This window comes from Lasioglossum baleicum, chromosome 7 (assembly GCF_051020765.1).
Source record: "Lasioglossum baleicum chromosome 7, iyLasBale1, whole genome shotgun sequence".
In the NCBI taxonomy this organism is placed as follows: Eukaryota; Metazoa; Arthropoda; class Insecta; order Hymenoptera; family Halictidae; genus Lasioglossum; species Lasioglossum baleicum.
The window spans coordinates 3,902,077-3,918,942 of record NC_134935.1 but is presented as its reverse complement, the minus strand read 5'-3'; the positions used below and the strand labels follow the sequence as shown (position 1 = coordinate 3,918,942).

At 36.5% G+C, this 16,866-nt stretch overlaps 2 protein-coding genes across 4 annotated transcripts; one reads left to right on the top strand and one right to left on the bottom strand.

Annotated features, from left to right (window-relative positions):
• Window positions 1-54: 54 nt before the first annotated feature.
• Window positions 55-14,674, top strand: Cue (Low-density lipoprotein receptor repeat domain-containing protein cueball). 3 transcript variants are annotated; one of them, XM_076428179.1, is made up of 8 exons: window positions 684-1,667; window positions 8,816-9,022; window positions 9,402-9,585; window positions 9,799-10,392; window positions 10,534-10,851; window positions 10,948-11,004; window positions 11,095-11,152; window positions 12,088-14,674. In XM_076428179.1, exons 1-8 carry the CDS (start codon window positions 1,577-1,579, stop codon window positions 12,163-12,165), a joined length of 1,587 nt encoding a protein of 528 aa, XP_076284294.1. In that variant the 5' UTR covers window positions 684-1,576; the 3' UTR covers window positions 12,166-14,674. The 3 variants fall into 3 exon arrangements, with proteins under 3 accessions (XP_076284293.1, XP_076284294.1, XP_076284292.1); XM_076428178.1 differs by lacking the exon at window positions 684-1,667 and adding an exon at window positions 55-667 and having other exon boundaries at window positions 10,948-11,152; XM_076428177.1 differs by having other exon boundaries at window positions 685-1,667; window positions 10,948-11,152.
• On the bottom strand, window positions 14,675-16,075 carry Ciapin1 (cytokine induced apoptosis inhibitor 1). Its single transcript, XM_076428180.1, has 6 exons — window positions 15,925-16,075; window positions 15,467-15,777; window positions 15,243-15,387; window positions 15,069-15,181; window positions 14,863-14,983; window positions 14,675-14,781 (listed from the first exon to the last, which is right to left on the bottom strand). The coding sequence occupies exons 1-5, from the start codon at window positions 16,073-16,075 to the stop codon at window positions 14,873-14,875; spliced, it is 831 nt and encodes a 276-aa protein (XP_076284295.1). The 3' UTR covers window positions 14,675-14,781; window positions 14,863-14,872.
• Between the last annotated feature and the right edge of the window lie 791 nt (window positions 16,076-16,866).

Below are 16,866 nucleotides of genomic sequence, written 5' to 3'. Positions count from 1 at the left end.
TTTTATAAGTACAACCTGCTCGGCCAAGGTGATCTTACCTGCAACAACACCGCAAATAGAATTCGAGTAGTTTTTCTAATTCAAATATTAGCCGGTCGACCAGCAACCGAACGCTTTTGTTTTTCGTGACAGGATTCGATCATGGTGGCGCGATCGCGAACTGTATCGTCACGTTATTCCGAACTCGATGCTGCTTTTATAGGTCTTTGTTGAAATAATGGTTACGAGATGTAATACTATTCGCGTAATTACCATATATTGTTACAGATATATATGCTTTAATATTTTTTTCATTGTCTTTGGTTGTGAAAAATGAAAAAGTGAGGTGCGTTTGGAGACACGACATCTTGACTGATGTAGATGTTGAAAATTGATAGTGTCGCGAAGTGTTGAAGCCTGTACCAACATTTATTCGTTGGCATTTCATAAAAACAACATGTTATCGATATTAACACGTGTTATTCGCAATTTCTTATCGGTTCATCGGTTGTCGTTCCATAAAAAAGATGTCCTACAAACATAGGGGTAAATCATAGATAAAAAGTGTCGAGGGGAAAGTCTGTTATGGATATTTCACAGTTTTAGTTGCACGACGAAATCGATAGATGGCGCTGTCATGTCACCCGCGGAAAACTAAGAGTATTTTAAATGATACAATTCGTTACAGGTACGGAATAAATAATGTATCGTTCGTTCGAATGGTTATTTAATGTCGAATATTGTTAATCGATTTTGAGAATGGGTTCTACGAAACAGATAAACCACATTTTCACTTTCAACTTTATTATTACTTTGCGATTGATCGGCTGCCAACAAATGCAACAATATGCAAAAGAACAATGGTAACGGAGTCCGAATTTAGTACAGACGTTTAGTGGACGTTTTTCTCGCGAACAACAGGGGAGGTATGTGAAACATTCGTCCAATGCTTCGTGTATTTTAAAGTTGGACAGATCACAATCCGCACTTACCATTCGGAACACCATTTGTGTATACTGCAACGCGTTCTACCCGTACATCGTTATCACTCTCCAGACTCTGGATTAAGTTGTCATAAATAGATCGCATTGTAAAATAATTTACTCAACTTTATGATTGAATGAACCATTCGTATTATCTGCGGAAAATAATGCCGCGTCACGAAATAAATAAAACATTAATATATTCAGAAAGCGATACGATTGTAAAAATTTTCCTAATGAGATTCTAATTGAATTTCGAATAAATATCAATGTCTACGACAGACACGGTGTTCGCGATTTCGGCTTCGCTCGTTCCTAAAACAACAGTGAAGTTTTTCCCAGTGCAAATAGTTGGCGTGCTAAAGCCGAACGCAAAAGTTGCGGAACGCCATTGGCCGAATAAGTAGCAGGTTTAACAGTGGTATCGAAGTCGCGAGTCACGAGTCCTCAGTTCGCGCAGAGCCGCTAGAGCGGGAGGATGTGTAGTAGTGTTCGTTCGGCATTGCTGCGAGAGTGTTAGAGAAAAAGTTTGGGTCTGAGTGAATTCGCGTTGTTTCTCGGCAGTAATCGCGTCTCGAAATCATTTTTTCACTGATCCATCGCCTAATAAATGAATGCACACCATGACATCCCGTGAATACCTTATTGTCACGTTAACGATTGTATTCGGGATCCACGCAGCGAATGCGAACGGCAGATCGTGGGGTAAGTAAATCGAAGGATCCAGCGAACGATCGTACGTGACGAAAAAACCCGCGTCAGCGTAATGACAATAATAAGACGGCGTGAACACGAGGTTGTCCGGACGGTACCGCGTTGCGGGTTGAGTAGTACAGTGCCGACTCCATTCACGCGGCTTCCTTCGTCACGTACGCCACTTCTCCAGGATCGCTTTACCGCGTTGAAAGACGAAACACGGTCGAAAGGTGAATGAAACCGACCCTTGCTGTTTATCCGAACGCACCGTGGGATCATCGCGATGCTTATTACCGCGTTAATCGATGCGTTACTTGCCCTTACACCTGTTTACGTAATGAATGTCAAACTGTTACGTGCGACCGTGCTAAACGTGTGCACGAACAAATTCTATCAATGAAACTGGAACAACTGCGAGCTTCGAAATCATATTTTCGGCCAGCGCACCGGGTCGAAATTTCAATTTTTCCCATCCCCGATGACACAAGGCCTGCTCTGTCTTCTGTCTTCTGTCATCCGGCGCGGCGCGGCGACTTGCTAGCTAAGTACATACAATGTAGATCATGCATAGAAATCTGGCGCGTGCGAGACATAGAAACGGAACGGAACGTTTGGCTAGGGCATCGAGCAAATTACCTCGTGTCGCGACCTTTGTAAACTGCCGACTTTTTCGCTCATCTCGTTACAAATCATCGGGGGCTGGCTCTGTTATTATACGCTCCAGTGAATTTATATCGGAAGCGTAATCCGTTCGCGGGCACACGTCTTACGGAAAAAATTCGAAACACGTGAAAAACTTAGACTAGATTCTCGTTGCGTGCTCTATCTATGCGCCGATTGTTTAATTAGCTATTCGATGGCATTGGAAAATTAGGTTACGTAATGCGCGAGTAAACGAATTTATAATTCATGAGTATCAAACGTCACCGTACTTAGATCGATACACGAGTCGACGTGTATGCATTACATACCAGGATATGTAATTCGATTTATTCGGCTCGTTAACTGTAAATTGATACCAGTATCACAACTGAATTCAGCGATTGCTGGCCAAATAGGTTACCTTGGAATTCGCGGTCTTTTTCGTTAGACCCATATATAACTTCGTCCTCCTCCAAAGAGCGATACTTTGAAGATGCGACGTGCGCCTGCAAAGTTTCGCATCTCGCTTTTCTGTCGCGAAACTAATTTGAGCAACTAATGCGACGAGGTTTTGAAAACGATTAGAAATCAAAGTTGAAGTAATGAAGGAGGTAAAAGATGAATCAGCTGTCCGTTTAACTTTCCGCCTTTTTTCTATTGAATATTCATTGGCCCCGGTCACGTTCAACTTTAAAATACCGTTTTAAATCGGTTTGCATACTCGGCCATGATTCGACTCAAAGCTAACGACACGATCCACTATTTTTGTAATTACGTAACGAACAGTTGTAATTGTTGATTTTGGTTTTTCACGCGATATTCATTTCCTTTCCATCCAGTAGCTTTTAACGGAATAAAGTGGTAGAAATATTTTTTCAAATTGATCAAGTAATGGCACAATTTAAACATTATCGTCGACCAACGAATTTTCCGATAGGAATTCTTCGTTATCTGAATAGGTTGATCGATGGGAAATATCAATATCAGCGCGTATCTGCTAAGTATACCAGATCAACTTCGTTTGAAAATCAATGATAATACTGAGTCACAGAATTACATAAGAATTACATAATAATGGTGTAATAATACGTATGAAAATATCATTCAGGCCGTTTAACAATAAAATTACAATATAATAATGATGTAGATTATTTTTTATAGTAAATCGTAAGTATAAAGATTAATTAGTACATCTACGGTTACGAAACTGTTAAAATGCAATAGAAAAATGGTTTATTAAAACGAATTTATTATAATTTGTTATTTATAAAAAAAGTGACAAAATTATTTACATCGACGGATACAATAATCACATTTTCGAAATAATTTCGTTACTGCGGTATCGTTGTTATTTCGCTGTGTCTTGAAATAATTTAGATAAACAGAGGATAATTGCTTATTGTATGTAAAGCGAGAAAAATTACTTATTGTCGGTATCGGTGTCAACCATAAATTTGTAAATAATCACACTGCTGCCAAAAAGGTAATTATAAATAATAACAAGCGGATTAACTGGAATCGTAATACCAAAATAACAGATAAATTAATAATTGATGATACATACTTGTCAATGAAATTGAACTGTTTTTTGCTTGAAAGCCGTTTGCGGCCATCAGCATCTGTGTTTGAGTTTGATTTTGACAAAAAAGTCAAAAGACAAACGATTCTTAAACCGGCTTTTCGGATGATTAGGGAAATAACATTTTGCTCGACGCGACGCGCGACGCGCCGAAAGGAAAGTTCTCGGTCAAGCATTGCGAAGGCAAATGACGCGAATCTTTATCGCGCGTCAAGTTCATTAAATTCACGCGATCGTAACGTGCAAGTGCTCGATTAACATTCAGTTTTCCTTGTATTATCACGTCCTATATAAACAAAGTCTCCTTGCTGAATTGTCGACTGACAAGAAATTTTATTACCTCGATGGTCGCACATAAATTACTCAATTAATGCACCGCGCGCAAAAACATCGGCGCTGCTATGTCATTACGCATTTACGTTTTTCCCGGCGGGACTCGATCGGAGACGAAAGAAATTGATAATCTTCGACTTCCCCGATAAACTTTTACTCCACTCCATCGAAATGTTTGTACGACGCGTCCGTGTGTTTCGTTTTGTCATGCATGGTGACAAAATAAACAATAACGTATTTTGAACAACGAATTTTCCTTCTGACACTGATCTAATATTAGTGACATTTACGTATTTGTTGCTTAACAACCGAGCCAGTCTTTCATTACACGATCTCATTGTATTAAGTTGGAAAGAAAGTTCTTACGATTTTTGATATTTTGTTTTTATAATAAAAATCACAAGAACTTTCTTTCCAACCTAATACTTTCGTGCAGGGAGAGGGTATAACTTTTCCCCACAATTCGTGCTCCTTCCTCTCGTCTAGCAACACTACTGCCGCTCAAGAATACATTGCCACTTTGCCACCATCCGGGTAGTTTCACTATTGTGTACAGTGTACATTATCCAGATGTGTACACTGTCGAGATAATTGGTCATTGATTTTATCGTTCTTATCTAACTTGACCATCTTAAATATCTTTGTTGTTTTTAAAGATACGTCAAATGTCTGAAGGACAAAGTTGAATGGTAAAATGGGGCTCATACGATGCCAAAAGAATTTTTGTTTTTATGTAATTTCTTTAGAGATATGAAGGTCACCTTCATTTTTTTAATCGAATGAGGTATTTTTTGATACATCAATCGATGCAGCTGGACGTTCGTTATAAGAAAGTACTAATCTATGTATGTCGAAAAGTTAACCCTTTGCTCTCGGAGACATTTTAACCCGAAAATTAAACATTTCTTCCAACCAAGAATATTTCCATAATAATATTCCCATTTTCTATGATTTCTTAAATTCGATGGATACGAAATTGGCGAATACTCCATACAATACCTAGATGTTTAGTAATTATTAACATTTAATAACGTAAACAATAGTTTGAATAATGGTACAGCAACTTTTAGTGGCACCTCAGAGTCGGCTTTCGAGTGCTAAAGGTTAATAGTTCAGGAGATATTTGAATTTAAATAACTCTAAAATACCATTACTGTCATACTAAGACGTTACACTGGTTCTGTTGACTTTTTAAACGTGATCACCTCTATCACACAGCGCCATTCTTCACCTTTCATTCATGACCTCGAACATTGCAAAACTCCCACTGGAACACGTTCTAAAATCGTCTCGAAAACGTCGTGTCTAATCTAGTTCGGATAGTCGAGGCTCCACTATATCGTGGATTAGGCAAACAATTATAGTTCGAACTGCATCGTGTGGGATATCATTTTAACCGGAAAAGAGCCGCCCGTGTGCCAGCGGAGGTTTCATAAATAAACAATCAAAAATAAGAAAGTTACGAACAGAATTTTGCGTTGAAAAATAAGTTTGAGACACAAATTGATCTGAATTGATTCTAATCGAATTCGTTCGCTAGTGTACAGAGTCGCAATTTAGGGGCTGACATTCCTCGACAGCGTAATGTAGCAAACTTTATCGAATTCGCAAGTAAGTAAACGCCTAACGTCTTAGTACGACAGTAATGGTATTTTAGTTATTATTATTATGGTATTATGACATACATAGGTTAGCACTTTTTTATAACGAATGTCCAGCTGCATCGATTGATGTATTAAAAAATACTTCATTCCATTTAAAAAAATGAAGGTGACCTTCATATCTCTAAAAAAAATTACATAAAAACAAAAACTCTTTTGGTATCGTATGGGCCCCATTTTACCATTCAACTTTGTCCTTCAGACATTCGACGTATCTTTAAAAACAACAAAGATATTCAAGGTGGTCAAGTTAGGTGAAATACCCTGTATAGTATGTAGTATGTGTAATGCATATACCTACATCGCATTTGCATTACTTGCTGAATGAAAAACACGTGGTCGTCTATATTCGTTTACAATTTACACCCCGTGGACGCCTAATGAGTGATACACTGATAGACATACATTTGTGAATGTATAGCTGGGTTAATAGGTTGAGGTTACTATCTTCCCCTCTTACAATTGCAAAATGTATAGAATTCATTGATTTATTAGTACGGCGCGGCGCGGCGTAATAAACTTTAGACTTCGTGGACTGAATTGTAGTAGATAACATTTTGATCTATGAATGGACACTGTATACATATAGACACTGTAATCGATAATCGAACTCTAAGAATTTGTTATGTATACAGTATACATAGACACATATTATATGTGAGAAATGTGAAAGTTTCTAATTTGCTTTCGATTCGGTGCAGTTCTTAATACATATACAATATACAAGCTTAATACGTTATTTCTTGCCGATCTAACGATAATGCAAAAACCCTACACAGGAAAGCAATACGCGCGTACATATACACAATATACAGTAGCGGACAAAAGTTTAAGACCGCTCTAAAGAAGACGATAACTTTTTTAATGTTGTACTATACGATTTGAACTTTTTTGGGAAGCTAGAGCAATTAGTTTACTAAAGGACGTGGAAAGAAATTTATTGCAATTTGCAAAAAAATTTGCAAAAAAATACTAACAGTTGAATTTTTAACTTTTTTATGTGGCCTTATATTGAAAATTTAAAAAATACTTTTTGTAGATCTGTGTCAATTAAACATATTCTGAAAATTTCGTCAAAATCGGTCGACGTTGCAATGAGCTACAAACGTTTAAAGATGGTAAAAATTGCAGATTTTCACGATTTATTGCCGAAAATCGTGAAAATCTGCAATTTTTACCATCTTTAAATGTTTGTAGCTCATTGCAACGTTAACCGATTTTGACGAAATTTTCAGAATAAGAAGATTAAGAATATGTTTAATTGACACAGATCTACAAAACGTATTTTTTAAATTTTCGATATAGGCCCACATAAAAATTTAAAAATTCAACTTTTAGTATTTTTTCAACAATTCCGATCAATTGCAATTTTTGAAAAAATTTCTTTCCACATCCTTTAATAAACTAATTGCTCTAGCTTCCCAAAAAAATTCAAATCGTATAGTACGATATTAAAGAAGTTATCGTCTTCTTTAGAGCGGTCTTAAACTTTTGTCCGCTACTGTATATTTGTTTAAAAATTCGAATCTCCACCAGCGAATATTTTTCCGTCCTTTTTGCTTTTTGATAGCACATTCGTGTATCGAATTATGAAAGTTTTTATTAAGGTTTATCGTCAACTGCAATATCTCGAGAAGATTGATATTTTTCTGTGTAATGGTTAGTATCGTAGCGCCATCGACCGTTCATGACTTCTGAACGATTGCCATCAACAGCAGTAATCAAGTAGTTGAGATAACATTCAATCTTTAATTGTCAGTTACTCGCTAGTTTTATTTTCGCATGCTGTCTGTCATGATGATGCGACGTGATTAATGCTCGGCTAATGTTAACAGATTTACTATCCACGAACGGCTAGCGGCTTTTATCTAACGAGAAAACGTTCACGTGACTAGTCTCTTCTTCTAATAAAAATATAAAGGATATGAAACGCCGACGCCGACGAACCCGAGATGGAAAATTGATTTGTTTGTATTATAATAAAAGATATTTACCCGCAAGGGTAAACGGCTGTTTGACACCATTTTATCTTTGGATTTACGCCTGCATTTGCACGCAAAATCGAGGTTATCCGACAATGTTGAAATTGTAATATATTATATGCATAAGGTCAGTTTTTATCGAAATGATAACCGTGGTCAATATTGCACAGACAGTTCATAAATTCCAACCATTGTACATAATTATAAGTGTCCCGATAGGATCCTCCCCGTGTGAATTACGAGGGTATCGATAAAATGTGACCTTGATGGTTAAACTTTATTGCAACCGGGTAGATGAATGGTTACATGTTGGTAAACTGCTCCGCAGCTCCAAATATTAGTATGTTTATATCGATGCAAAATAAAAACTGTCTGCATTCGTTGCAAGATACACGACAGGAGATACATGGACATCTATATGTAGATCTCTCTTTTCAATCATTTGAATGGGTCACAAATAATACAACAGTATTTTGAATTTCTTTAAATTTTCTTATCGAGTTGCATTATGTCGTAAATGTGTCAAATCCGCGGTCTACTAACGAGTAAACTGAATAACATACATTGTATATGTTTATCTCCGTTTAATTAAATCAATTATGTAGATCAGGGCTGGCCAACACGCGGCCCGCCGGGCGATTTTATGTTTCTATCGAAACTTTTGTTTCTCGTTGTATGTATACGAAAAATATTAAATAAATGAAAATTTGTATGTGTCATATTGTTATAATGCGCAAATGCGACGTATAACAATAAAGTTTTATTCATTTTGTATTTGTATTACATTTTTTAAAAGCATGTTTACTGAAGTGCGGCCCGCTGTAACGTTACGCGTCATCAAAGTGGCCCGTGAAACCATTTGGGTTGGCCAGGCCTGATGTAGATAGTCTCGTTGAAGAGAAGATGAGTGGTGATTAGCTTTATGGAAGTACAAGAGTACACTGTCTGTCTTTATTGTAGATTTGGCAGTGGCGATCGGACGACACATCGAATTTTACTCGAAAAATTATTCGCTTGCTGGACAAATCGAAATCGATGAAGCTCAGTCTCTGGCCGGATTGGTCTACGATGATTCTACAGACACATTATTCGTCTCCGACACGGTCGCCAACGTTTCTGTGTTCAGTGTCAGTCTGTCGGAGAAAAATATAAGGCCGCTAGTTCAAGGTAAGTACAAGTTAATTCAAGTTGTAATGGAGCCACAAAAGTATATTAGGAAATTACGATTACCGCAATCTCGTTCAAACAACGCGACTAATAAGGGAACGCGCACAGTGGACCCGTTTTCGTCCGATTTGGCCGACGTTCGACGCATCTGTCTCTTTTTTCAAGCATGCGAAAAAGAGACACAACGTCGAACGTCGGCTGAAACGGGCCCTCTGTGCGTGTTTCCTAAGAGCCCGCTCAGCTTTGAGAGCGACTAGCTTCACCTTCCGACTCCGCCTATGAATAAAATGAAAAACATACTTACGTAGGAAAAGACATCGCATCGTGTATGTAAAAAGTTTATCGATACTAATCGTCGATTGTTTATCCCCATCGCAAGGAAATGGTCGTGTCATAGGGCTCGCTTTCGACGACAAAACGCGAACCCTGTTTTGGAGCGACGCGTTACAAGGAGTGATCATGCGAATGCACATGCCATTGAATAGACTTCCAGAAGATCCCATCATCCTTCACAGAATAAAGGGCAGGAATCTGCATGGCATCGCTGTGGACTCGTGTAACAGGTGTGCCATTTATCTCTACATGTAAACATACACATAGACGCGGGTGTCACGGAAATTCTCGGCGGGAAAATCTCTCGACTGGCCTTTTCATTTCATTCTCGTAGACGTAGACGTTCAGACCGAGTGCTTGTACCGATCGAAAGTCGAAAAAAAAATAAATGTACGTTCACGGGATCGCGCATCGCATATCTGATGATTATACGTTGTTTCTAGTCACATATACTGGGTAAATAGTAATAAAACGAATCAGCGGATAGAGCGGTCGAATTTCGACGGAACCGAACGAATCACCGTTATCGAAGGAGATCTGTTCGAGCCACTAGCGGTGGCCATAGATCATGTCGAAGGGAAGCTCTACTGGACCGACGATGGGGAAGCTGTACACAGTAAGATCGAGAGGAGTAATCTTGACGGTTCCGAACGCGAACCGGTGACACGCACTTCGAACCAGCAAATAGTTTACATGGCCGTGAATCGTGACACGATATACTGGACCGATCGGGTCCGCAAGTCGATCTGGTCGGTCCCAAAAAATAGAGCAGACTATCAGCTGGACTTCGCGCCGCATCAGTGGTTACAACAAGGCAATGTGAACGGAATAGTCGCGCGGGATAACGCAAGGATAGCCATGGACTGCGAAGCACTCGCGAAACAGAGAGAAACGAAGAAAGCGGCAAAGGCTGCCGAGATATTTAACAATTTACCTACTAGCACGACAGAACAGTCGAAATCTATCACCGAGAAATCAAAATACTGCCTTAACGGAGGACTCGCAATCGGGGCCGACGTCTGCCGTTGCAAGCTTGGGTGAGTTCTAAGATATAAAGAATGTTCTCTCGCAGATCACTTTTGTGTTTATACTTTATTTTGCTTGCTTAATATACAATGAAGATAGATTAAGTAACTAGCAACCACACCTTTATGCAAACGGTAATACATATATTTTAGGTTTACTGGTGAGCATTGCGAGGTAGACCTCTGCCACAATTACTGCCTTCAAGGTAGCTGCAGTATAGATCGATATAATGGATTACCCAGCTGTAAATGCAATGGTACATTCGTTGGACCAAGATGTGCAACAGACCCGTGCACAGACTATTGTCTGCACGATGGTCAGTGCTCCGTCCAAAATGAAAAACCAGTTTGTAAATGTAAATATTCAGAAGGATCTCGTTGCGAAGATCTTGGTAATACGACAAAGGCATGCCAGATCTATTGTGCAAAAACTGAACAAGTTCCTAAGAATCTTAGTGTAATTGACTGCAAGTATGTGTTCGCATTAAATTTTTTCTTTCGCCTATTTTATTGTCTGATTTTCATGGAAATATACTTTATAATGAGTCTGTTGGTTTCTGTGAACAGGTGTGATAAGACAAACGAAGCCAGTGCACAAATGGTCATGATCAAGGAACACAATGAGTACAAAATATTAATAATTTTTGGTGTACTTACTGCTGTACTTATAGTTATAATAATCGTACTTAGTTATTACGTGAATAAATTACGCAGACGACCGGACAATCAAGGTGACCGCTGCAACTGCTGCAACATGAATAGCTGCGAAGCTGTGAGTGAAACATCAGTTAAAGCATAAGAATCATTCGCGTGCATGACATGGATTTAATTCTGATACATTTTTAATCATTGATCTAAACAATTTAATTCTTAAGTGAGAAATGCTAGATCTGAGTTCCAATACCAATCCAGTACCATGAGTGGTGAACTTTTTTTTCTAAGTGCGCGTAAAAAATTTCATTCAGTCGGCGTTCATATATTGTATTTGCTACGTTAACGAAACGAACAAGACAATGACAGTATTACTGTGTATCTATTTCTTTTTTTATTTTACTATATCGTTTATATCTAATATATTACTGAAAGCTATTATTTGTGCTAAGGTACTTAATATTTAATACAAAATTACAATTAAGACCGTTGCATAGTATTCATCAATTACTAATAAGTAAATTAACCTTTACAGTATTTCCTTGAAAATATGATGCTTATGTTACCAATTGCTTAATTTTTCACTATCAGTTGATCACGCGTTTATGCATGACGTTGTGTTATGTCACTTGTTGTCTAAACTCTAAGTACTTAGGTAATCTGAAAATGTGCAATACGTTCCTCTATCAACGCGAACTGTTTTCATCGTAGCATAAAAAGGGAAGTTTTCAAAACTATGATAATTATATATCGATGAAAATATCTATAATGATCATTTCGTACAAAATTTTTCATAAATTCAGAGATCAAACTTATATTCTCAATTTAGTATATCGTCTCATTTAACAAGAATGCTCGAAAACGGTTGGAACATTTTTAATTATTAACATTTCTATAATATTAAACTAACATACGAAATTAATAAAAAGAAAACATTAATATCTTGTTACATCTGGGGAATTTATTGTAATTTATTAGACCATACTTTTGACATTGTTAAAAATGTTTAGAAGTTGAATTTATTGAATTTCTATTCGAAATTTTATTCTTTTACAGCCGTGTACTGCTGTGCCGGGAAGGAAGGGTATTAGGAAAGAAGAGAAAAGTTGTTTGCTCAATGATATCAACTGGTAGCATAAACTATTAATTCAATGTGCTAATTGCCGAAGTTTTCGCAGATTTCATATAAAGTTCGTAGAAATGTTAACCTCGCAGAACGTCACGTTTGTACATAATACAAACATAATACATAATACATTTTTGCAAACACTACGGAACAATGATACAGTCAGCAAACGAAAACCAAAGGTCTTCTCAAAGACTTCACTATTTCATACGATGTATAAGGCTGTGTTGATATAAGGATTATTTCAAATAGTTATTCAAGAGAAATCAATCTTCTCTTTTTTTTTTTAAAGATATATGATTGTTATACTTTTTCATAGGAGAGAGCAAAACAATCGAGTTCCACCGTGATTCTAACGGAGTGGACAAGCAATAGAGGAGGTGTGACGAGAGACGTAGAAAATTCTTATAGTTATATCGAACGTATACTTTCTAATTCTCTTAACCATTTCTGTTTACAACATTGACTTTCATCTTGTAAATGTTTCAACGGTAATGAAACAAACGCGTTTTAAAGCAGATTGCACCAAAAATGAAAACTGATTACAACAATAGACCGATACATGAGAAAAGCTGCCTTAATTGCTAGACTTAATTGCTCAACGTACTATTGAGTACATTCCTAGAGGGTTGTAGATCACGAGATTCTAATGAACATTATTGTGTTTGTACAAAATAATTGGAGATTTCTTAATTAAGATTCATCGAGCTTGATAATTCACACGATAAATTGTGAATATGTAATTACATTGCCACAGTGATAAATCTTTATTTTATTACTTTTCCTATTTCATCGAGTACATTTGCATTTGTTCTTGTACTTTATTATGTATTAGGTCACAATTAGGTCGAATTCTATGTATATCATACAAAATTGAATATGCCTATACGTAATTTGCTTGAAATATCATTATAAACGTCTTACATAGAAAACCACAAAAACATTGTTCGGGCAGACTTGAAATATCAGCATTCGTATTCAACTTAATATAAGTACATAACATTATTTACAAAAGAACTGCAGCTATTTGTATAAATCTTGTACAGCGTTATTTTGTATATTCGTACAGGGATGTGCGCTTACAAGTTGAAGCGACAGTGCAGCTCTTGAATGTAGAAAAGAATTCATTGCTACTCATGAAAAAATCCACAGTACATATAAATTATTAACTTCTGAGAAACAGATATTTATAACTAAAGATAACGATAAGATCATTTACATTTATAACAAACACTCGTGCATCTAGAAAGTACAATACAAATGACAAAGTTTGTTGCAGACTGGATTGATTCTTAGTCATTTTTCTTAATATTCTGGGCAAAACATAAACAATTATATACTTAAGCAGAAATAGCTTCTAAAGAACAATAATTGATGAGTCTTATTGCGAAACGGTCATATTACATTTTGTTGCGTAACTACTTCTTCCAATAATTATGTGTCAAACTGAACTTTCTACCACTCTCTTTATGTTCTAAACTAGATAATCCTTCGCTACTAACAGGTGGCTGATAACAACATCCAGCTACTTAGAACCTAAACTTAAATTTGTACCAAAGTCACGTGTAAAATTATTAACTTTAGCCATATAGTATAATTGTTGTTCATTTGAAATTATTATTTCAGAATAGTTTTACAAATGAAAAATTTATACATCATTGTATATTAATAGGAAAAGCGTCGTTAATGCTCTGAACTCTGAACCCTGAATGAAAGACACAGCGAATAAACACAAGAAACAGATTGTAGTAGATACTATGTTTTTCTTTTTTGACAGACAAACAATTCATTATTTCATCAAAAGAAAAAATTATGAACCAACTACTGAATTTCCTCATTTTTAGTTTTCAACGGTTTAGTCCGATGAAATAACGTTCCTATTGTCGGAAAGGCAAAGCAAGTTAAATACATGACAATTACATTTTGTTCCTGTGTACGTTGCAAATTATTTTAACCAAGAAAAAACATTATTTACTTTTGGAACATAGTGATCCTTGCTTTTAGACTTTAGTACACAGTTTTATATATAAAATGTTTGTATGATTTGTTAAATTCCGTAATATGTTGGAATAGAATGATGCAAGCGATGTATGTTAAATATTATATTTGGAATATAAGCATTTCGCGTGCACTCATCCCCAGAGACGGGATAGTGACTTTATTAGTGAAATATTTATATTCCCTGGTACGAAGGAGTTTTTTGGATAGTTCACAAACAGGAAAATGCTAATATATGTACTTCGTTATTTTCCTTGTGTTTGTACTTAAATATAAAGTTGATAATTAACAGAAATTTCAATTACTTTACTGTCCCTACAATATGTACTGTACAAATATACCGAAAACTTTTCTTCACAATGTTATAATACTTTCAATTTCAATATTTTCAATGGCTTTTTAAGTCCCGAAAATAAGGATGTTTTTCGCCGATGCTCCCAAAGTGTCTACTTCGCACCTGAAATCTTTCGTATCTTTCTGATGAATCAAGATAAAAATAAACTTAATGAAATATTCGCATTTATTTTGCATATATTTATTAGAGAAATACATTATTTAAACTTCTATTCATTTTCTAGTTCCACCAACAATAAAGTAACAAAATTATTTTATATTAAGTAGAATCACTGTAATCAAACACATAATAATAATGAAATTATTATTAGAACAGTTACATGCAAATGGGAAAAAATCTTCAACCAACTTACAAATTCTTCGCTACTCCACTGTCAATTGACTTTCGGGTAATACGATTTTTTCGCCAGGTTTAAACGCAGGCATACCTAGATAGGGACAGCTGGCACATCTGAACGCGTCGCCAAGGTAGCACTGTAAAATGTATAAAATTTTTATCAATTTTCTGTTTACTTTTTCTTCTTTGTTATATAAATGTGAGTCTTATATCGCCACATACATTTCCACAGGAAGACTTTACAGTTTTCTCTTCCACAGTTTGTCCACTAAGTTCTTCGGCTAGTCCGCACGAGCAATCTTTACATGCTTTTCGTTTGCCTGTTGTGCCGCAAACTGAAACAGAATCTCAATTAATATATCTGTACAAAAATTATATAAATATTTTGATGCCTACCTTTTAAACTCGAAGCTTCGGGTTTTAATATGTCCGTTTCATCTAGAAGATCATCCTCGTCGATCAATTCTTCCTCAACGGCGCTATCTAATTTCCAGACATTGGATTTTGCTTGTCCGAAACTAAGCGACACGCTAGAACCGATCTATATATAGAAATTTACAATGTATCGAACAGTGTATTTTCATTGTAACAATTAACAGATAAATAATGGAATGTCTTACTTCGAACGAGGGTTTTTCTGCTACTATTTCAGACACATTATCCATGTCTTTGTAGATGTTGAGCAACAGATGCTTTAATTCGGTATTTACATCCTCAGGTGATTTCACTTTGAAACCAGCTAATTTTAAATTCGATACTCTTCTGTCGTACATAGATTGTACATCCTTTTTTTCTTCGAATGACTCGTAAATAATTAGCATACCAGCTGGTTTCATTACCTTCATACAATCATCGAAATATGTTTCATAATTAGGACATGATTGCTTGAAAACAGAAATAATTGTATCATAGCAAGGTACACTGTTAAGACCTGTAATCAAGATAACTCGAGATAACTTATTGATTTACGAATAAAATTGCTGTCACCATTGAAATAATTCGTTAAAAATCCTAAATTATCTATCTTCAATTTTCAAACGACTATTAACTAACTATAGTTAAAGTATTAAATACTTACGTGCATCTAATTCGTTTGTTGGTGCAATTGTCAATTGCTTAGCATTGCACAATGGTTTCTTTATTTCTGTTATCAAATCTGTAACATTATTTTCTGAAATTTCATGATCTAGGACCAAAAGAACACTGTTGCTGTCATTGATAAACGTCATTTTGAATAACAGTGAGAAATTTCACTAAAAAAGGTAGTAAAAAAACAGATGTGCTGAATTCTTGCTCAATCAGAAGCGATCTGAAGTCAGCTGATGTCAGCTGAGAATTTGAATTAACAAAACATAGATTGGAAATTCTCCTCGTAATCTGTGCGCGATGGCTGCGCCATCTAAATATGAAGTTATTAAAGACTGCCAGCCTTATGGGAGTTGGCGAGCCCGAATATTTCGGTGTTTCTTACGCCCTCTAGGATATATTCTGGCTCCATCCTGAGAAACAGAAGGCCAACGACGGCATTTTGTCGGTGAAGAAGACCACTGAGGAGATTCTCGTCGCGATGCATCGGTGAGAATGCGAATTATCACGAAACTATATCGATTATTATTAAATGTTACATTCTCCGCCATATTTCAGACGATGTTTTGGCATTATTGTGGCACTATTTCGAATTTTTAGCGATGTGGTATATCAGATCACTGTAACTTTCACGTTATCCCCGCGCCCACTTACTGGTCCCGCGGAATAACACAGGGGCTGGCAGTCTTTAATAGTATCTCGTCGGTGCTGGCAGTCTTTAATAGTATCTCGTCGGTGGCTGAGGCCACATGGCCTCTTTTTCTTGTCATTTCCTGTATTACCAACTCAGTTTTGGAGCCCCAGGCAGGATCTCGTCGGCACCGACGAGATACTGTTAAAGACTGCCAGCCTTATGGGAGTTGGCGGGACTCGAATTTTTCGGTATTTCTTACGCCCTCTAGGATATATTTTAGCTCCATCCAGAGAAACAGAA

Excerpts from the sequence above, each read along its gene's own strand:
- Cue (XM_076428177.1), top strand. The coding sequence starts at position 1,577 with ATGCACACCATGACATCCCGTGAATACCTTATTGTCACGTTAACGATT. Across the intron at positions 10,393-10,533 it reads GTCTGCCGTTGCAAGCTTGG|GTTTACTGGTGAGCATTGCG; the intron begins GTGAGTTCTAAG and ends CATATATTTTAG. Across the intron at positions 10,852-10,947 it reads CTTAGTGTAATTGACTGCAA|GTGTGATAAGACAAACGAAG; the intron begins GTATGTGTTCGC and ends TTCTGTGAACAG.
- Ciapin1 (XM_076428180.1), bottom strand. The coding sequence starts at position 16,075 with ATGACGTTTATCAATGACAGCAACAGTGTTCTTTTGGTCCTAGATCAT. Across the intron at positions 15,778-15,924 it reads AACAAACGAATTAGATGCAC|GTCTTAACAGTGTACCTTGC; the intron begins GTAAGTATTTAA and ends TCTTGATTACAG. Across the intron at positions 14,984-15,068 it reads TAAAGTCTTCCTGTGGAAAT|TGCTACCTTGGCGACGCGTT; the intron begins GTATGTGGCGAT and ends TACATTTTACAG.